The sequence below is a fragment of the Lytechinus pictus genome, chromosome 12 (assembly GCF_037042905.1).
Source record: "Lytechinus pictus isolate F3 Inbred chromosome 12, Lp3.0, whole genome shotgun sequence".
In the NCBI taxonomy this organism is placed as follows: domain Eukaryota; kingdom Metazoa; phylum Echinodermata; class Echinoidea; order Temnopleuroida; family Toxopneustidae; genus Lytechinus; species Lytechinus pictus.
This window is the reverse complement of record NC_087256.1, coordinates 21,891,827-21,912,627: the sequence shown is the minus strand read 5'-3', so window position 1 is coordinate 21,912,627 and position 20,801 is coordinate 21,891,827. Positions and strand designations below refer to the sequence as shown.

At 35.2% G+C, this 20,801-nt stretch overlaps 1 protein-coding gene across 2 annotated transcripts; it reads right to left on the bottom strand.

Moving 5' to 3' along the window:
* Positions 1 to 1,732: 1,732 nt before the first annotated feature.
* Positions 1,733 to 20,185, bottom strand: LOC129272555 (1-aminocyclopropane-1-carboxylate synthase-like protein 1). Of its 2 annotated transcripts, XM_064107787.1 has the most exons (12): positions 19,826 to 20,185; positions 19,635 to 19,694; positions 17,633 to 17,776; positions 16,503 to 16,569; positions 13,484 to 13,581; positions 9,664 to 9,741; positions 8,737 to 8,837; positions 7,372 to 7,513; positions 6,061 to 6,202; positions 5,587 to 5,726; positions 4,845 to 4,998; positions 1,733 to 4,082 (listed from the first exon to the last, which is right to left on the bottom strand). In XM_064107787.1, the coding sequence occupies exons 1-12, from the start codon at positions 19,952 to 19,954 to the stop codon at positions 4,039 to 4,041; spliced, it is 1,299 nt and encodes a 432-aa protein (XP_063963857.1). In that variant the 5' UTR covers positions 19,955 to 20,185; the 3' UTR covers positions 1,733 to 4,038. The 2 variants fall into 2 exon arrangements, with proteins under 2 accessions (XP_063963857.1, XP_063963856.1); XM_064107786.1 differs by lacking the exon at positions 19,635 to 19,694 and having other exon boundaries at positions 1,745 to 4,082; positions 19,826 to 20,051.
* Between the last annotated feature and the right edge of the window lie 616 nt (positions 20,186 to 20,801).

Below are 20,801 nucleotides of genomic sequence, written 5' to 3'. Positions count from 1 at the left end.
CAAATTTCATTTTTATTTTCAATCATAGAAATAGAATAATATACATGTAGTAATACGATACAAGACAAGAAATTAATATAAAGAAATACAAATTATAAATGTTACCAAAAGCACACGCATCATATGCATTCAGAATACAATACAGAGAATCAAAAAATTTATGATTAAAATAAAATTTATACGTAGCATAACTGCAAATATTTTGAAATAGAGGCATGATTTTCTTCGCAGATAAGCAAATATCCATGGATTTTGAAATCTTATAAAGAAACTCATATAGACCAAACAAGATGTTGAAAACATGAAAATGGAACATGTTTTAATACATATGACCATCTCAATGATGCTTGCACTAGCAAACTACCAGCTGTGATACGGATGGTATTAAAATATCCAAAAAAATATATAACTAAATCCCCAGAAAAGATTGGTGATCATGTCTAAGAAAATGCATTAAAACATTAACTTCCAATATATAAAATAACAAAATATATACTTAAGTTGATATGACAAAGCAGCCTTTTTAAAAGGCCATTGACATGCCATGGCTACTCCCTGTGTTAGTACATCGATCATTAATTAATGCAGTCAATCATATTTCATAATCCACATTCTATCGTCTGGGGAAATGGCAAGATTTCTTTCTAAGATTTTCCGACATTTTATTAGAGACGTACATGTTGTTGGGATGTAGATGTACTAAGTACTATAAAAAAGCAAAATATTATTTTATTATCATTAAAAGAATAGATTTCTCAATTCATGAACAACAGCATGAATTTATTTTTCCATGCATCACTAAATATAATAAACATAATATTGATAAAATAGTATTCCAAACAAATAACTGTACCTGAATTGTATAAGACATAGTAATTCTGTTGACGAAGCATAAGTGTTTTACTGCTTGCATGTTATACACATGCAGTATAGGGGACACGTACTTCTGTTACTAAAGCATTGTGCTCCAGTGGATTAGTCCCTGACTTTGAAACAGAGGGTCGTGGGTTCAAATCCCAGCTTTGGCATAGTTTGCTTCAACAAGGAATTTATCCACATAGTGCTGCACTCGACCCAGATGAGGTACATGTAAATGGGTACCTGTAGGAATTCATTCCTTGAAATGCATGTTTGCTGTAAGTAATTACGGCCGCAAAGCTATAAAAGCCAAGGTAATAATTATCAAGTCCTTTGGAAGCGCATACAGACATTATAATCATAATGTGATATGTGTTATACAATGTGCTACACAAGAAATGTTTATTTATTTAAAAAAATATCCACTATCCGGGATGATTTAGACTCCATGCAGGGTACCCTATCTCATAGTGTTGAAGAATGTGACTTTTCACGTACAGCCACTTCTATAATGAAAACATTTGAAAAGACAACTAACAAAAAATGTGTCATCTCCTGTTAAACTTCCTTAGAACCAGGTCAATAATACAATGACTTCAATGAGGTTAATTATGTATTCATGAGGTCATATCTAAGGCCCCCATGGATTCCCACCAAATTTTGGTAGTGGGGTTATTTCATCATGCTCTTCCAAAATATGGTATCAAAAACACTGAAATGCTAACAAAGTTTTTAGTGACGTCATCACTTCAGTACTCTATAAAACATCTGTTACATTGATATAAATGTATCAATTCAGTGTTGAAAGATATGAGTAAACCAAAGTCTTACACCTTGTTTCTTTCATTTGCACATGATTATATTCTTTCTTTTTCCCTCCATTAATGCTAAACAAGGTACGTGTATATTGCTATAGGACATGTATTACATCTATATGAATCTATCATTCTTTCATGTCACACACACACGATTGGCATCATATATCATTCAAGGGTGATACGATATGCAATTTATTCTGCAACATAAAATGTAACAAGTAAATTACTTGCTCGAATTGATTGTTGCGTAAGACCAAAGAAATTCACAAGAGACATTAAAGAAAATTAATGACATTAACTTCACAAAATGTTTTAAATGGGATACCAAAGCTGTTCCTGTTCTATGTAATCACTTCTCATTGTATGTTACTTGTCGCAATTCAAACATATTTATATGCTATGTTTCGACCCCTGGTGATAAGCTCTCTAATCAGTGGCGTACCGTGGGTCACGGCATTGGGGGGGCACCAGCAAAAATTTGGAGTCACTAAGTGAGCGCGCCCAGTTGCCAGGTATACCTAATAGAGACATTTTAAGGACAGTGCCATTAAACGGATATGTCTCTCACTGACTGGTCAAGTAATGGGACATCATAATCAATCTTTTGTAATCGTGATATGGACCTGTCTCGCTAAATAATTTCGCGCGAGCTGAAATTTTTGTAAATATTGACCCCCAAACAGGAAGATTTTAAGGACTATATTTTAGGAATCCATCAAGAGTATACACATCTCACCATAGTCATCTAATGCGAGTGCCAATAAGCGCTTGCTGATTTTGTTAGAATTACATCTAAACATGCACATAAAGCACTTGTAATCATGATTAACATACCCGTCTCACTAATCAAATCTTGCGAGCGCGAAGCGCGAGCTGAAAATTTAGGAAATTCAGACCTGAAGAGGGGCATTTTAAGGCTTGTTTGTAGAAATTCACGAAGACCATACGTAGTTCACTAACCAAATTATGCGAGCGCGAAGCGCGAGCTGAAAATTTTTGATATTCAGATTAGAAAGAGGGACATTTAAGGACTGATTCTAGGAATTCATGGAGAGCAGACATATTTCACCAATCCACTACTGCGAACATAAGCACGGACAGGAAATGTTTTATATCAAGACCTTAAAATGGGGCAATCACTTTAAGTAGTCATGAAAAAGAAGCATACTATTGTACATAGAACAATAACTCGAAGTGCGAGGAAATATATTTGGCAGTTTGGTGTATATTGACTTGAAAACGGGAGGTTTTAGTATAACAGGATTATATATCTCGGTAAACAGACAATGCGAGCACCAGGAACAATGAAGACATAGGCCCTGAGCAAATTATGCTTCATAAAGTTATGAAAAAAATGTTTCTTATGTAATATAATATAACATAACATAATTATGATATAATATAACATTATAATGAACAATAATGTCTTCTTTCCCACTACGTTTCTCTTCCTTTCTCCCTCTTTTTCTCCTTTTCCCCGTTAATAATAATAGTAATATAGAGTATTTCTAAAGCGCCAAATCAAGTCAAGGCGCTGAGAAAAGGAAACGAGAAAGATTACATGGAGTGGGAAAAGACAGGATAAAAGAAACACAATCATGACAATGAGGAAACTACTGGAAGGCAATTTTAAAACAAATGGATCTATATTTGAAATATTCCGGATAGAATATTTCAACTGGCAACTGATTCCACACGGAAGGTCCAGCATATGCAAATGACTAATCCCCCCCCCCCCCCGATTTCATGGATTTAGGAACTGCAAGCAATTTGGAATCAGATCTTAAGCTCTCTGTATTTTAATGGGCACCCACCTTATATATCAACGCCTAATTTAATTGTACACATGGTAAATATATTTTTATTTCTAAACATGAAGGTGAAATAAATGAAATGAAATGAATGGAAACAAAATGAAATCACTAAATAGTGTAATACTGAAGGGAACAGAGTCAACAGACATATACATTATTTTGTAAATGAATTGTCATATCTACCCTGCATTGCCTTGACAGATATTATTTGGTATGGCATTGTGGTCGTAAACATGATCTCTACAGCTACCTAGCTATGTACATGTATCAGTTGCAGATACCCCCCCCCCCCCTTTCAAATGAGGACCTTTTTATGTGACCTCCATTGTGTAGTGAATACCTTGTTTTTGCTTGTTGAATTATTCCCGACATAAAGCACCTTTTTTGTGGGGGGAGGGGGTTGTTAATTTCTTTTTCTGTACAAAAATGCCCTCCCCCTTTTGGATAATCCTGGATCTGCTTCTGCTTTGTATCATGGTGTTAGCAAATATTTCTTTATTTGTAATAAGGCAGTGGAATGGAAAGTGTCCTTCCTTGGTAGGTGCTGGTTAACCTTGGAATGATCTACACGATGCTTTGAGTCTCTTCATGGCTGGAAATAAAATAGGAAACATTTGTTCAGTGATTTCAGCTACACTTTTTCAAAGAGAACAGAGTAACAACTCATAATCACTTCTAAATTCACATGAAGACTACTATTTCTCAAGAGTACAAAAAAATTACAAATAGAACTACATTCACAAATGTGATTTTGAATCTGTGGTTTGAAGCCATGGTTTATGCATGCTTTCATGCATTGATTACACTTATCAGCATGTACATGTATATGTATATTAAGAAAGCATCCAAAAATGAGTGCATGATTTTATCACAGGGCTAGTTATTAAGGTTATTGTTATTAATGACCCACTTTTCATAATCAACACAATGAGAGGACCCATTAATTCAAAACAGTGAGCTCAATAATGCGATGACCTCACAAGCTCCAATTTAACAGAGATGAAGTGCACAATCAACATTGGATGCTTATGAATCTATGCACTGATTAAGTGTTATCACTGCGTGAAATCTGCATATAACCATGGCTTCAAACCATAGATTCAAAACCACTCTTGTGAATTCAGGCCTGAATGTCTCAGTAGGAACCTTGGTGGAAAAAAGGGTTGTCCATGTCATCATCCCATTTCACGATCCCCTAGTTTTTTGTCTAGATGTAGCAATAGGAGGATTGGAAGGGCATGCAAATATAGGACCAGAATTCCCCTTACAAAAGTTTGGACAAATTTAAAAGTAGCTCAAACTTTTGTTCAGTAGCTTAGTAGAAAAGCTGCCATAAAAAATGGATTTTAATCACCTTCGATAAGGATTTCCTTTGGTAAAGTATGGACGATCCTCGCCCAGCCATACTCATTGTAATAGAACGACGAGGCCGGTGCAATGGCAATCCCATTGTCAAGGCAGTGCATGGAGAACGCCATCTCGGATTCCTTGGTTGCATTAGGGATGAACTGCGGAAATATGAGAGAGAAATAAATCTTCAGGCTTACAACTTTAGATGAACAGTGTTTCGTAGTCTTATGATGTCAATTAATTATTGCACTGATGCAAAGTTAAATTCACTGTCAAGGCAAAACATTGATCATGTCAAAAGGCACTTTATACTGCTTTCTTTTCTGTTCATATGTTGGACATTTAGAGAGAATAGTGATTTCATGTTTTTTTAAATGTGTGTGTACTGCAAATCTATAAATCACTTGAAAATTCCTTTTCTTTTAAGTTATAACTGTAATATAGCAACTTAAACTTGATCATAATAAAAATGGTTCCATGACATTTGCTACAGCAACAATTGCTCCGATGGAAAATCTGCATTTTAAGCAAAACATGAAATCTAACCTCCAAAGCTAAATAAACCCTAATCATTATCTTTACAATATTCTGAACCAAAAACTATTACAATCCTAACACTAACCCCATGCCCTCTGAGACATTGAGACCCAAGCAAATGTCATGTCACCAATAAAAATACATTGAAAAGATCATGTTAACATGATTAGACTACCTGTAGTGTTATAAACATATAAAGAATAGTCTACCTTTCTAAAGTCTGCCCATAAGAATAAGCCAGCAACCGGTTTCATATACTGTACCCCAAGTTCATCTAATGTTTCCTGCACGATGTTGGAAGATTCAAGTAACATGCTTTTCTGGGTTGACAGGTACCATTTTAACCATTCTGAAATTAAAAAAAAATGCAAATAGTCAGTAATAATCCAAAGTAAGCTTTTGAAGAAAAAAAAATTAATTTGAAGGGAACAGTGATCTCACATTGTCACATAATTATTTGTGTCTTTATACCCATTAGAATCTTAATAGGCATTTTTGGTGGTGTTGGACGCCGCCGATGTCGGAAATGCGGCGCCTATAGTCTTGCTCCACTATGCAGGCGAGGCAAAAAGGAACCATCTAAAGATTTGCATTGAAAGTGGAGAGACCTAAAGTAAAGCATACGGTTCCATCTCAAACGATTTCATTTATATATATATCTTTAAATATACTTTGTTTTATACCTTTGTCTTTTAGAACTTTTGTCACGGCAATCTGGAGAAACAGAGGTACTTGATAAAAATCCACCAAAGCAATCAGGGCGGCCAAGACACTGGGATTCCAGGTATATGCTACTCCTACAGGACTACCTGGCATTCCAAAATCCTGAAAGAGAAATACAAGAGTAAAAAAAGTTTGAAAGCCTATTTTAAGAGTTGCTGAATCCCCAAATCGGTGCAAATCGCAATTCCAATTTAAGTACAGGTTATATGAATCTGTGTGTGCCCTTAAACAGTTATATTGTTGACGATATAAAATAAAAATATGTGTCTAATTGGATAAATTTGGTGATTTTACATTTTAAAAATATTTTGATCCGGTGCCTGATCAGTAAAAAAAATTATGTACACCTTTCCAAGCATTAAAAGATTTAATCTTTGTCCATAGCTTTCTGCTACTCAATTACTAAATTCGTACGATAAGGGCCTTTCCTAAGAATACTAAAATTTTCAAATTGAAAAAGAAATAGCCACTAAAACTTTTGTAAGATTGGCATAATATTATGTGATACTGGGTATAATTCACATTAATGACCCAGTGGAGGGTCCAGAGTCCAGACATGGGCACAAAGGATGTCCCTAAACCCTCTATATTCTAGAAATCAGATAGCTAAATCAAAGAAAGACTGTCATCTGCATCACCTCTTTTTTCAAAAAACTGCCCCTTTTCCCTGATCTACTATTGATTGAACCTTTACCAATTGAAAGCTTTGACAGGCTTAGGTATACCAAAATTCTATAGTCCACATTCATTTACAATTTATGCAAAAAAAAAGAGTTGGCCAGAAATATAGATCAGGGATTATAGTGGCAGTACATGTAATCTGTAAGAGCAGCAACTGAGGCAACATGTCAGAAATGGTACATGATAAAAAGATAAATAAAATCCTGTCCAACCCCTATCTCTTTAAGGTTACCTGCATGGCAATGAACACATGTATTGGCATGTCATACATGTATGCCATCATGTGCCATTCTGATTTCTGGCATTAGTTGTATTTTAATCAAAAGAAGAACAAAATTTTAAAAAAAATATCTCATTAAAACAGCTTTGAATTCAAATTCACTTATCCCATCACTTACAAGAACTACCAATCATTTTCCATTTGTCTTTATGAATGGCTAGACTTATGGGTTTTATATAATTTCTAGCCTTTTGAAATGTATATACAGATTTGGACTATTTGTTGTTGTTGATCAGAGCAAATTATGATTATTTGCCAAAATCTAACCACCCCCCTGGATGATAATGAATCTAATGAAAAAAGAAATAACCTTGGCCATTCCCCATAAGACATGTGTCCTATCCTTATCGGGTAGATCATCTGGGTTAAAGGTGAATATACTCGAACTCTGGACAGAATCATCATAAATACTGCAATTGTAAATCTCATCTATAACACAATGTAGACTGTGCCTGTCAATAAAGGAAACAAATTAAGAGAAACATACAATATACCAATATAATTGGAAATATGATCAATATAATAATATGATATTCAATATGATCAATATAATAATATGATATTCAATATGATTTAACGAAGGTCAATATAATTCAGCAATTAACAAAACTAATGTTTGTCAATCAATAATAATGTATATAACAACTCAAACTTTTGTTTATCTTATTCTTTGATTTTTCTGTTTTCATAGAAGGTATTACCTGATCCAAGGGTTTCAATCTCATTTAATTCAGTCAGATGTAAACATGATGAAGCATCAAGCATCATCAATGACAATCCTAAATGTGCATCTACATAGCAACTTATCAGATACCATTGATATGAAGTTTCGAGAAACATTGCTTCATAAAAAATACAATTGATTACGACATAAACAAACAAATTATTATGATCGAAAAAATTAACCACTTATGACAACAAAAGTTTATTTTCAAAATAGAATGATTTTTACACTATTTAGGATGGATATACTTCATCTGTTGAGAGAATTATCAAATTGGTTTTGAAGAATAACTTTTGATTTCCTCATTCTCTTCCATTTATTTTTGTTTTTGCTTTGTTAAAATGTGCTTTGTATTTTTACATGGTAAAGAATTAGATGCTTATGAGACTTGCAGAACCCTGTGTGAATAGTCTTTTTTTTTCTTTTTTTTGCATGGTATAAGTTCTTGAAGCGACTTTGGGGAAATAGATAAGCTTAAATTATTAAAGACCACTGAGGGCTATGATTTCTTTTGCTGCCCATCTGTTGACTAGCCTGGATGCCCCACTCATTGCCGTCAATTTGTTGTCGAGATTTGTTGTGCCTTATTTATCTTTCCAACTTGTACTGTAATATGCGCGACAAAAAATTGGCCTTGACCTAAAAATATTGGAATTTAATGCATGAAATATTCTTGATATTTCAAATATTGTACACTGTTCTTTGCCAAGAGTCTAGCTGGAATGTGCCCCAGGAATCGGAGAAAGTGTGAGCAATCCAGGATCCGATGAATGGGGTGATAACATTGTCAAATATGATAAGCCCTATACAAAAACAGAAATATTATTATTACGAAGAAAATAATATCTTTTAACCAAAAGAACAAGGAACTTTCAGAACTCCCTAGGTGTTTCAAAAAACAATCCTTATCTAATTTCTTTGCTTTACAGTTGTAAAACTATGAGAGCTTACTTGTGGCAAAATTTGAGGTACTCCAAGACCTGCTGTCTGGTGTAAACAGTCCCACAAGGATTGAATGGGTTGACAAGAATAAGGGCTTTCACTTTGTGACCCTAACAAATAAAAATGAAACATTAAAATCATCATTATTATCAAATTGGCAACACATTAGTATCAACAAATCAACTATTCACAAAATTTAACTCATTTAAAGTAGAATTTTCTTCTGATCACCAGTGCACAAAGCTTCTTCCACTTGAATACAGGCCCCCCCAAAAAAAAAAAAAAATATAATAATAATGACAAAAAAAAGTAAAAGGATGAAATGTGATCCGGGAATATGATATCATTTGCCATCTTGTTAAAATCTATCAAATAATTACACTTTCATCTGAAAAACATCAACATTTCACTTGCAACTTTTTTTTTACAGAAATTTTGCCCCATATGCCAAGTTATGCCCCCTCAAAATTTTGGCTCAAATTATAATGCAACTGTCTCATTTATTATGAATGGCTAAAGGAAAAGCATATTTTTAACTATAAAAAGAAGAATTTACATATTTATTCTTAGTTCCCATTATAATGCAAATTTTACAGGGCTCACAAATGTTTTGTAAAGGATGCGAATTTGAATAATGGCCAAGTCCAACATTTGAATTTTAATGCCGCATAAGTGCACCAAACGTGTACTGAAGTTTCGAAAGCCTCCAAAACTCATTCGCATGAGTCATTTCTTTGTTTGCGAGTAGTTTAATTGCAAGTCTGGCGCACTTTGTGACATAACTGACAGACTTTGCCATTTTTTTGCCTTCACAAAACGTTATTGAACTCTGAGCAAAACGCATTTACAAGGTGTAAATCTGCCTTGAACCAGTGCATCACTTTGGTTGAATTTTGGTTCCATCAAAAAGGGTGTTAGGGCAAATTATTTACACACCTCTTGTTTGGCTTTCTCCAAGGCTTCCTCTAGTAGTTGAACAGTCAGCTCGTATGGTTCTCTTCCATCTGGTTCTGCCTTCAAACAGAATTAAACACATAATAGTATACATGAACACCATGATAGACATCTTGGATATACAGGTGCTGATCTGGGAAGCCTTTCATGAAGGACTTGTCAGATGTTTTAATGTACATACATATATATATCTATACAGTGCGTCCCACAAAAACGAAACCGAGATTTATCGATGAATTATCATAACTTAATCACAAATACAATAGACAAATGACCTACCATTGTAAAGTTTAGAATCTCCTCTTTCATATGAAATTACGTACATTATTTCTCATTCACGCATGAGTGAGCAAAGACAATTTGAAGTGGAGATACCAAAAAGTCACTTGGCGGATGTATCTGGGTTTCAAAATGAAAACCACATTTTTTAAAAGTTCAATATCTGTTCTTTGATTTGATACCTCAATTACAGATAATGGTCAAGAAATAAGAAAGTTCTGGTTATTTGAAATAAGGCTTGAATTTCAATAATTTCATAAAATGAAGAGGTTTTACAGCCTAGCGTTCAGACTCACTCGACACTCCATTTCGTTGACGATCAGCCATGCATTAAGTGATTTCTTAACGGTGCGATAGCTTCTGTGGAAAATCGGTGAAAACATGTTTATTTAATGAAATTATGGATATACAAGCATTCTTTCGAGGGAACAGAACTTTTTTTACTTCTTAATTATTTTCTGTGATCAAGGTATCAAATAAAAGAGCAGATATTGAACCTTTTGGGCATGTGATGTTCTTTTTTAAATTCAGATACCCCCCCCCCCCGCCAAGTGAGTTTTTAGTATCCTTTCTTCAAATTGTTCTTGCTCACTTATGCGTGAATGAGGAATAATCTAAGTAATTTCAGATGAAAGAGGAGATTCTAAGCTTTACATTGGTAGGTCATTTGTCTATTGTATTTATGATTAAGTTATGATAAACCATCACTAAATCTCGATTTTGGTTTTTGTGGGACGCAGTGTGAAGTATATCTTTTCTTTTCTTATTCGCTCCGAGTCACTGAGCATCTAATAAGATGGAAAGTGAGATATAAATCACATATACATGTATTATTATTGTTACTATTATTATTGTTAATACTATCATTATTATTATTATTATCATCATCATTATCATAATTATTATCATTAGTATTATTATTATTATCATTATTATTTATTATTATTACTATTATTACTACTACTATTATTACTACTACTACTACTACTACTACTGCTGCTACTACTACTACTACTGCTACTTCTACTACTACTACTACTGTTACTACTACTACTACTGCCACTACTACTACTACTGCTACTACTACTACTACTACTACTTCTACTAGTAGTAGTAGTAGTAGTACTACTACTACTATTACCTACTAATATTATCATTATGATTATCATTATTATCATCATCATCATCATCATTTTTATCTGACAAAGTCGCTTTTATTACCATAGAGTAGCAATGCTACAATGCTTCTCAGTCAATACAAATGAAGGAAGTTATCAGACAAAATTGTTGATGATATGCTTCCAAGTTTTCATATTCATTCTGCACTTGATTTTGTTTTCATTCCATTTCACATAGATAAAGTATGTTCGTCAAATTTCTCTGAGAATACAAGATAACTTGGATTCATATATATTGTAAGAGGAGCATGATAAACCAAACTTCAGTGGGGCAATTCCATAGGTTGGCGGACATGAGTTCAATGTGTCTTTGTACATAAAGCCCATCTGAACCGTAACGTGAATAACCACTTTATCTGCACCCCTAGTAAAAACCATGTGTTCTTTATTTTTTTAATTATATACAAATTTGTCTCCCTAATATACTTCTTTGAAATGGATATAATCAACTTTCATAAAAGCCTTGCATGAGGACACTTTTCACTTATAATGTCCACTTTTCATTTTATGCATAATGAAATTTCCCAAGTTTTGTTTTTATACAAAGGATAGTCAGACTGCGTACTATGTTGTAATAAAGAGATGTTTAGTTCCTATCAATAATAATGGAGTTACAGCTCCAAGCATGAGTCAAGGTGTCTCCAAATGTAGCGTGAGTAACCGTGGAATAGCCCAGTGTCAAAGGCAAAGAATGGGGTCAGATCTATTAAAATACCAATTGTGTATGCATAAGCCAAAAATATGAACGAAGTTCAAAGGTCAATATTGCATAAGAACCTTGCTAACATAACTGCTATAGAAACAGGACTCAGCAAAGCCATTCAAGGTAGTTGGCAAATTGTGTCATTTCATGGCACAGTATGATCAACAATAACATTCAGGAAACTGTAATCTAACATTTATCTCAGTGTGGGAAATACACGAGGGCAACGGGTGATTTCGCCCTCATTATGTTCCAAATCACTCCTATATATCTCCCCAAATGACATGCTTCAGGGCGACCTTCTCTGAAGTCGCTCTAATAGATCGGCCAAATATTCAAGAATATCTTGAAAATCAAATCTATACATAGGGGAAAATGATGATTTTTATTACCCACGTAATTGCTGGTTGTACAAAAATAGCCCTTAAGATGAAAGGAATAGCCCCAAAAATTCAGTAAATGCCCGGCCAACTTAAAAAGTAGCGCCTGCCTGAAACTATATGAATTATTTCCCACTCTGATTTATCCAATTATACTCTATTAAACCAAATTATGACATAACAGGCTTCTGAGAATTTGAATAGATGAATCAGAACAGGAGTGTGCGGAAGAAGGAGGGATTTTAGTATGTATCATCGAGGGCATAATAAGTAAAGATACCATGGGAAAAGTTCATGCCCAAGGAGTAGCAGAGAGGGCGTTTGGACTGTTTCAAATGTAACAAGTGTATGCAATAATTCTAATGCCTGTGTATTATATGTTTCATGAAATAGTGATGTGGCCATACAAAATGTATAAGTCTGAAGTTCAAACAAGTATACAAGCATCAGCGATGTAAGCACTGCGGGTACTGTACTTCCCATCATGACCTCTTGAGTGTTGGATGCGCATTAAACATGATACTTGGATTTTGTGACTTAATGTCCGTTTACATCTTTATTGTGATTGAGTGATGATGAATACATAACACAGGCTCATCTCAAAAAACCTTGACCAGTCATTATACCTTATTATTAACGGTATCAGACATCTGAGCAGGGCAAATTTATTACATTGTTGCCTGCTTAAGACTGGGATCAAGTTGTCGGTCAATAAATGTTCATTTGTTTATCCACGTACAAATTTATTGCCCGCTCAGGAAAGTCAATGAGAAAATGCGTGGAAATGTAGCGGGCAATAAGGCAGAGCTAACATCCGGGTATTCTACGCGCTTTTTTACGCGGCCTTGGACCGCGCAGTGCTATACGTCACAATGCTAATCAAGTTGAGACAACGCTGGATCCTGCGTCCCTAGGCCAGGGACGCGTCATGTCAATTACGTCACAATGGTAAAGTTCAGAGGCCCAGTCTGCTCTACATGACAAAATAGATTCCCATTCTTAAACTCTAAAATATCGAAATTTTAACAATTTTAACAATTTTTGCTCTAGATGTCTGATTTGGTTAATAATAGCAATATCGACTGGCCTGGGGGCAAAAGGACATATATCGCCCTCACTAAATTGATATAAATCTAGTTTGGGCGGCCAGTCAATATTGCTTTACTATTGACCAATTATCACTGGATTGGTAGATCTATGGGTTAGGCAAAATAAATGACTCGTCACCGGTACACATAATTCATACCAGTTCCTACATGTACCTTACTGCTTAGATAGACAGGATATGTATTAACTTCAGCCTGGTACTTGATGTCCCGTGGTATACCCCCATACATTGGAGAAGGGGTCAACACAGTATCTGAAACATATTTCAAAGACAAGAATTATAGTAACTTACATCATCATAATCAATAATGATAATAATAATTAATAATAATTAAAGGAGAATGAAACCTTTGGAACAAGATAGCTTGTGTGAAAACAGAAAAATCAAAGAAACAGATCAACGAAAGTTTGAGAAAAATCGCACAAATAATGAGAAAATTATGAGCACTTGAATATTGCGATCACTAATGCTATGTAGATCCTCAAATTGGCAATGCTACAAAGATGTGTGATGTCACTTGTGAACAACTCTCCCCATTACTTTAGTATATATTTCACTTAAACTGCCTCTTTTTTCACATCTATCAGTAGAGCATATATTCTTTCTATAGGAGGGCATGTTATACAGATTTTTAAAGAATACATCATGGATAAAGAGTTTGTATCACCATGCGAAAAAGCAAAAAGATACATTTTTGGGGTATTTTATAGTCCATCAAAGGGAAAGTTGTTCACGCGTGACATCACACATCCTTGTCGCATTGCCAACTTTCTTTGTTCTTATTCTTTGATTTTTCTGTTTCGACAGAAGCCTACTTGTTCCAAGGGTTTCATTCCCCTTTAATGATAAAAAACAATTCTCTTACAGCTCATATGATATTATATCTCTATGCGCTCCTAATGGCCTTGCATAACCCCTTGTCTGATTTCTTTCAAACTTACAACCGCTGTCTTCCCCTTCTTTTTTTTTCTCCTCCAACACATTCATTTCATTACCAAGGATGGATTCCCCTATAAAGCCTATCTTTAATTTTGATAATTCCCTCGGTCACTATTCCAATTCATTTTAAGATTATATGAATGTGTGATCTAAAACATTTACGATATGAAATAAAATTGTGTTGATTGGATAAATCTACAGATTTTACACCATGATTATTTTGACTGGGTGCCTGATTACATTAAAATTATCAACATATTTTTGTTTTGTAAAACCCCTTCTAAGGCATGGATGATGGCCTAAAAATATGTTCAGGATATAATCTTTTTTTTTTTTTGTTTTTCTGTTTTTATTATAAATTGAAATAAATCACAAAATTTACAAATGATTATTAGGTGATCGCAAATCACATAAACACAAGTTAGTTACACAAAAAAGACAAAATAACCATAATAATAAAAAACAAGTGGAATGCCTCTGGCCGTCTCACCTGCATCACGCGATTCAATATAGCAGCAGTGCTGATTTTGAAAACTACTATAACTCGCACAAGATGTTCAGTGATACTTGGTTACTCGTATTTCCACGTTTTATGAATTAGACCAATACACTTATAGAGATATGATGGCAATTCAACAAATACCCCCAACGTGGCCAAAGTTCTTTGACCTTACATGACCTTTGACCTTGTTCATGTGACCTGAAACTCGCACAGGATGTTCAGTGATACTTGATTACTCTTATGTCCAAGTTTTATGAACTAGACCAACACACTTTCAAATTTATGGCTGTAATTCAACAAATACCCCAATTTGGCCAAAGTTCATTGACCCTAAATGACCTTTGACCTTGATCATGTGACCTGAAACTTGCACAGGATGTTCAGTAATACTTGATTACTATTATGTCCAAGTTTCATGAATCAGATCCATAAACTTTCAAAGTTATGATGGTAATTCAACAGATACCCCCAATTCGGCCAAAGTTCATTGACCCTAAATGACCTTTGACCTTGGTCATGTGTCGTGAAACTCATGCAGGATGTTCAGTGATACTTGATTAACCTTATGTATAAGTTTCATGAACTAGGTCCATATATTTTCTAATTTATGATGACATTTCAAAAACTTAACCTTAGGTTAAGATTTTGATGTTGATTCCCCCAACATGGTCTAAGTTCATTGACCCTAAATGACCTTTGACCTTGGTCATGTGACATGAAACTCAGGCAGGATGTTCAGTAATACTTGATTAACATTATGGCCAAGTTTCATGAACTAGGTCCATATACTTTCTAAGTTATGCTGTCATTTCAAAAACTTAACCTCAGGTTAAGATTTGGTGTTGACGCCGTCGCCGTCGGAAAAGCGGCGCCTATAGTCTCACTCTGCTATGCAGGTGAGACAAAAACCTACCCACTTATCCTCCCCCACCCCCCAAAAAAGGAATGTGGCAAAGTGATAACTTAATATCAGTGTTATCTAAACAAAGATAGGTGATTTGGTAAATAAAGTAGACAAAACAAAATATACAAGCTATGATTATAAAATGGTTTCCCAACAACTATTGATAGGATTAAAAAAACACAACTGGTTATCCAAGACGACATAAATATGGAGGTTTTTAAACAAACAAGTATATCAAGGAAACTGAGATACAAGTTGCATGGAAAAATGGGAACTGATGTCTACAACCATATAACCAATACAGTACAGTATTATTTTTAAACATGGGGCACTAAGCCTGTTATACAAAATATACATTATTAGTTCAGGATATAATCTTTGTCTATAAGCTAGCCTTACAATCTCCAATAAGGATATTACCGAGAGAGGGCACTAGGTATCAAATTTAAATTGTAAAGGCTTTAAAAATCCAAATTTGAATTCCAATGGCTGAACAAACCATTGAATAACAATAACATTTTTTGTAATACATGTATTGGAATATATATGAAACTCGAGTATACTTCACATTATTGACCAATCACCAAAGTTTTTGATAGACCAGGGGGTGTTTCACAAAGATTTAAGTATGACTAAGAGTTGCACTTAAGTACATGATATGCAACGCACGATCTTATCGATTGATACGCAGTTAGTGCGCGTCCTCATGGCAAGATCTGACCAATGCGGTCAAGCCTTTTACACCGCACGCAACTAAGCATTTAAGTGAAACTATAAGTCACACTTAAATCTTTGTGAAACACCCCCCTGTTTAACTGATAGACTCACCCCCCGGATTGCAGAGTATGAATGCCATCACATTTATGACAGCAGTTACTCCAGCCATTATCACCATCTAAAGTATGAAATACAGCATTAAGAATTGCATTCAGTGTTCACAATGTACTTGACAATTATCTAATCTAAACTGTATATTTCAGTTTGGATGATTTTGCCTAGCTGTGCTTTATAATACAAAAGCATATTTCACAAGGCAGTAAATTCAGTCAAACATATCCCATTGGTCCATGTACAAATACTCTAATCAATAACATTTCTTGAAAAGTGGTAGAAAAATTCACACTATTTCAATGATTTTTCAGGATCTTTTTCCCTGAACTGAGCCCCTAGTTTTTTCTTTAAAAATATGGAACGTGCAGAGGTACAAATGACCACCTGAGAGTGGCCGAAGGGAGGGGGGGCGATGGGGATGAGGTCATCCTCAACAATACTAGATATAGACATAGAAAACAAAATTTGAGCAGTTAAAGTGTCATATAATCATTTTCCACATTAACTGACACCAGAGCGGGTGTCCCGAGAGAACCACACCCTAAGCCGGTGTTAACATTATACCCTGAAGTTTGAACAACACCAAAGAGTGTTTAAAGTACACAAGAGGTGTTACTTACACCCATGGGTGTTTAAATGGTAAATTGCCAATCTGTCTACTGCCAACTCATCAACTCACCACCATTTTGTCCAATAACCATTTGGTTCAATCATCACTTTGTTTAACCAACATTTTGTCTATGACCATTTCGTCTCATAACCAGTTGGTCTAATATCCATTTCATTTTCATTCATTTTGCACAGTTAACACTTAGTCCAATTAGACCAAATGGTACATGGACTAAATGGCTATTCATATTGGACCAACTGGTTATTAGACGAAATGGTGAGAGGACGAATTGGCAATGAGACCATGTGTATAGTGGACGAACTGATGATAGACCAAATGATAGTAGACAAGTTGTTAATTGGACGATTTGGAATTAGACGAATTGGAAATAAACGAACCGTTTAAATAACACTGCAAATTTAAAACCGGAGTTAAATGACTTGTTTTCCTCTGCATACTACATGTACGTGAGTTAGCACCACGCGTTTGCAGTGTAACAAAAATGAGTAAGATCTACCTTCTCTGGGTCAAGCACTTGGGCAGCATTGGTCTCAGCCGACAAAAAATCTGCTATGACCTTCCTCATGCAGGCAGCCCCTTGACAGTGACTGGGATAGGGTAGCATCGAGGAGTCCCATTTCTTTAGCTCCTGCTGGTTAAACTAGATGATAACATTCAAGATAATTAAAACAGTGGTTTGATCCTGATTCCCTACTGTACAGCAGAGATGTCAGATATTCTCTCTACACTTAAGCTTGACCCCGCCCCCCCCCCTCTCCCTCTCTCTCCCTCATCTTTGTGATTGGGTATTGGGGCCTATTTTGAGATTGAAAAATATTTATTTGATTAGGGTCTATTTTCAAAGTTGATGTTCCTGTAAACATGGACATGTCATGTATGGTCATGTTCTATTATCTCTAGCTCTCACTGCTCTAATTGTTATGATATCATTTCATATGAGTAGTAATAGTATACAGTAGTAGTAGTAGTAGTAGTAGTAGTAGTAGCATTAATAGAATTAGTAGTAGTTGCTATAGTAGTACTAATAGTAGTAGTAGTAGTAGTAGTAGTAGTAGTAGTAGTAGTACTTTTTTTTAGTAGTAGTAGTTGTCGTAGTAGTAGTAGTGGTAGTAGTAGTATAGTAGTAGTAGTAGTAGTCATAGTAATAGTAGTAGTAGAGTAGTGGTAGTAGTAGTAGTAGTAGTAGTAGTAGTAGTAGTAGTAGTAGTAGTATAGTTGTAACAGTGTTGGTGGTGGTAGTTGCAGTAGTAGTAGTAGAGGTAGTAGTAGTGGTAGTAGTAGTAGTGTAGTAGTAGTAGTAGTAGAGAGGAGGTAGTAGTAGTAGTATAGTTGTAACAGTGTTGGTGGTGGTAGTCGTAGTAGTAGAGGTAGTAGTAGTAGAAGTAGTAGAGGTAGTAGTAGTAGTAGTAGTAGTAGTAGTAGTAGTAGTAGTAGTAGTAGTAGTAGTAGTAGTAGTGTAGTACATGTAGTAGTAGTAGTAGAAGTAGCAGTAGCAGTAGTAGTAGTAGTATAGGATCGTAGTAGTAGGATCGTAGTAGTAGTAGTAGTAGTAGTAGCAACAGTAGTAGCAGAAGTACAGCAGTAGTAGAGTAGTAGAGCAGTAGTAGTAGTAGTAGTAGTAGTAGTAGTAGTAGTAGTATATAGTAGTAGTAGTAGTATAGTTGTAACAGTGTTGGTGGTGGTAGTCGTAGTAGTAGTAGAGGTAGTAGTAGTGGTAGTAGTGTAGTAGTAGTAGTAGTATATAGTAGTAGTAGTAGTAATAGTAGTAGAGTGGTGGTAGTAGTAGTAGTAGTAGTAGTATAGTTGTAACAGTGTTGGTGGTGGTGGTGGTGGTAGTCGTAGTAGTAGTAGTAGTAGTAGTAGCTGGTAGTAGAAGTAGAAGTAGTACTGTAGAGGTAGTAGTAGTAGTAGTAGTAGTAGTAGTAGTAGTAGTAGTAGTAGTAGTAGTAGTAGTAGTAGTAGTAGTAGTAGTAGTAGTAGTAGTAGTAGTAGTAGTAGTAGTGTAGTAGTAGTAGTAGTAGAAGTAGCAGTAGCAGTAGTAGTAGTATAGTATAGGATTGTAGTAGTAGTAGTAGTAACAGTAGTAGCAGAAGTACAGCAGTAGTAGAGTAGTAGAGCAGTTCTGTAGTAGTAGTAGTAGTAGTAGTAGTAGTTGTAGTAGTAGTAGTATAGTGGTATATAGTAGTACTATATATGCCTATAGTAGCTTAAGTACATCAATGATTTTTAGTTTATTTATCATCATTAACATCATTATCATATCATCATCATCGTCATCATCATCACCGTGCACCACCATCATCATTGTCATTTTTATGCCCTTTGCAGGATAATAGGACTTGCAGACTTCGGTATCTGACAGAGAGTACAATTTTGAGGGAATTTTCATGTTATGCAACCAAGGTGCAAATTAGATGATGGCAATTTTTCATCTTAATTCCATAATTCTATTGTAATATGTTATGCCAGCCCAGTACACCCAACTAAATCATTATTACCTTTTCAGTAATGACATCTTTCACCGCTTCATTGTATGCTGTTGAAAGGTTAATGATACCCTATAAACAAGAGAGAGAAAAAAAACTGCATAGTATATAAAATTTCAATCCCTCGATCTCGAACGGTCATCATAGCAGTGCAACGATGTTAAGAAATACATACCGGTATATGGATGGGCCTATATACTCACATCCTTGTTATCTTCGTGATACGGATTTCCCGTCATTTTCTCAAACAGAATTTTCAGTGGAAAATCGAAGGCAAACATATTCCTGGCTCTCTGAGAAATAGCTTTAGATACAAAATTTGAAGTCGCCATGTCCTCTGATCGCGTCTGTCTATGATCAACTCAACCAACAGAAAGAAGTTTTCGTTTTGTAGCCGTCTAAATCGGCTCGGCTGATTACTCCAGTGATGATACAAGGACCACCACTGACCCTAGTCTGCAGGCACAGACCCTGATTGGAACTTTGATCAACAAGTGTGCCTCCACGCAAAGACTAGCACATACAAAACTTGCTGTTCCAGAGCGAGAGAGCCTTCAGTACACAAGGCATGAGTAGGCTGCACATTCAGACCCTTAACTCGAGTGAAGGGTTTGCCCAGCAGACTACACTGACCCCGCACCCAGTGCAGCTGCGGTGTGTACTTTTCTAATATCGCCTCCTCTTGGCCTGGCTGGGACTGACAGAACTTGACTTTTTGTTTAGAGTCGCAGGACTTTTCTCCCACATCGGTATGGGTGTCGATCCCCCAATATTTCAGATAGGGCCGATGGCCTGTGTTATCACCCCCCTCAATACTTCAAGTTCGAAAATTATCATATTTTAACATGATGAATCATATGACAGGTTATACCAATTATATTGTTGTTGTTTTTGTTGTTGTTATTATTATTATTATTATTATCATCATCATTATTATTATTATTATATAAATAATTATGATGCCTGATAACCATGATGATGTTAGCGACGGTTATCTTATTTATGCATTATGATATTATTGTTTTGCTCATAATTTTCTTATGAGCAAAACGATATTGTTTAGTTTATTGCTGTTGAATGACACAATTCGTTTTAGAAACTGTTACAAACAGATGGATGGAGAAAGAAAAAAATGTAGGATGAAATAGAATAACATGTTTAGGCCTATATGATTATACT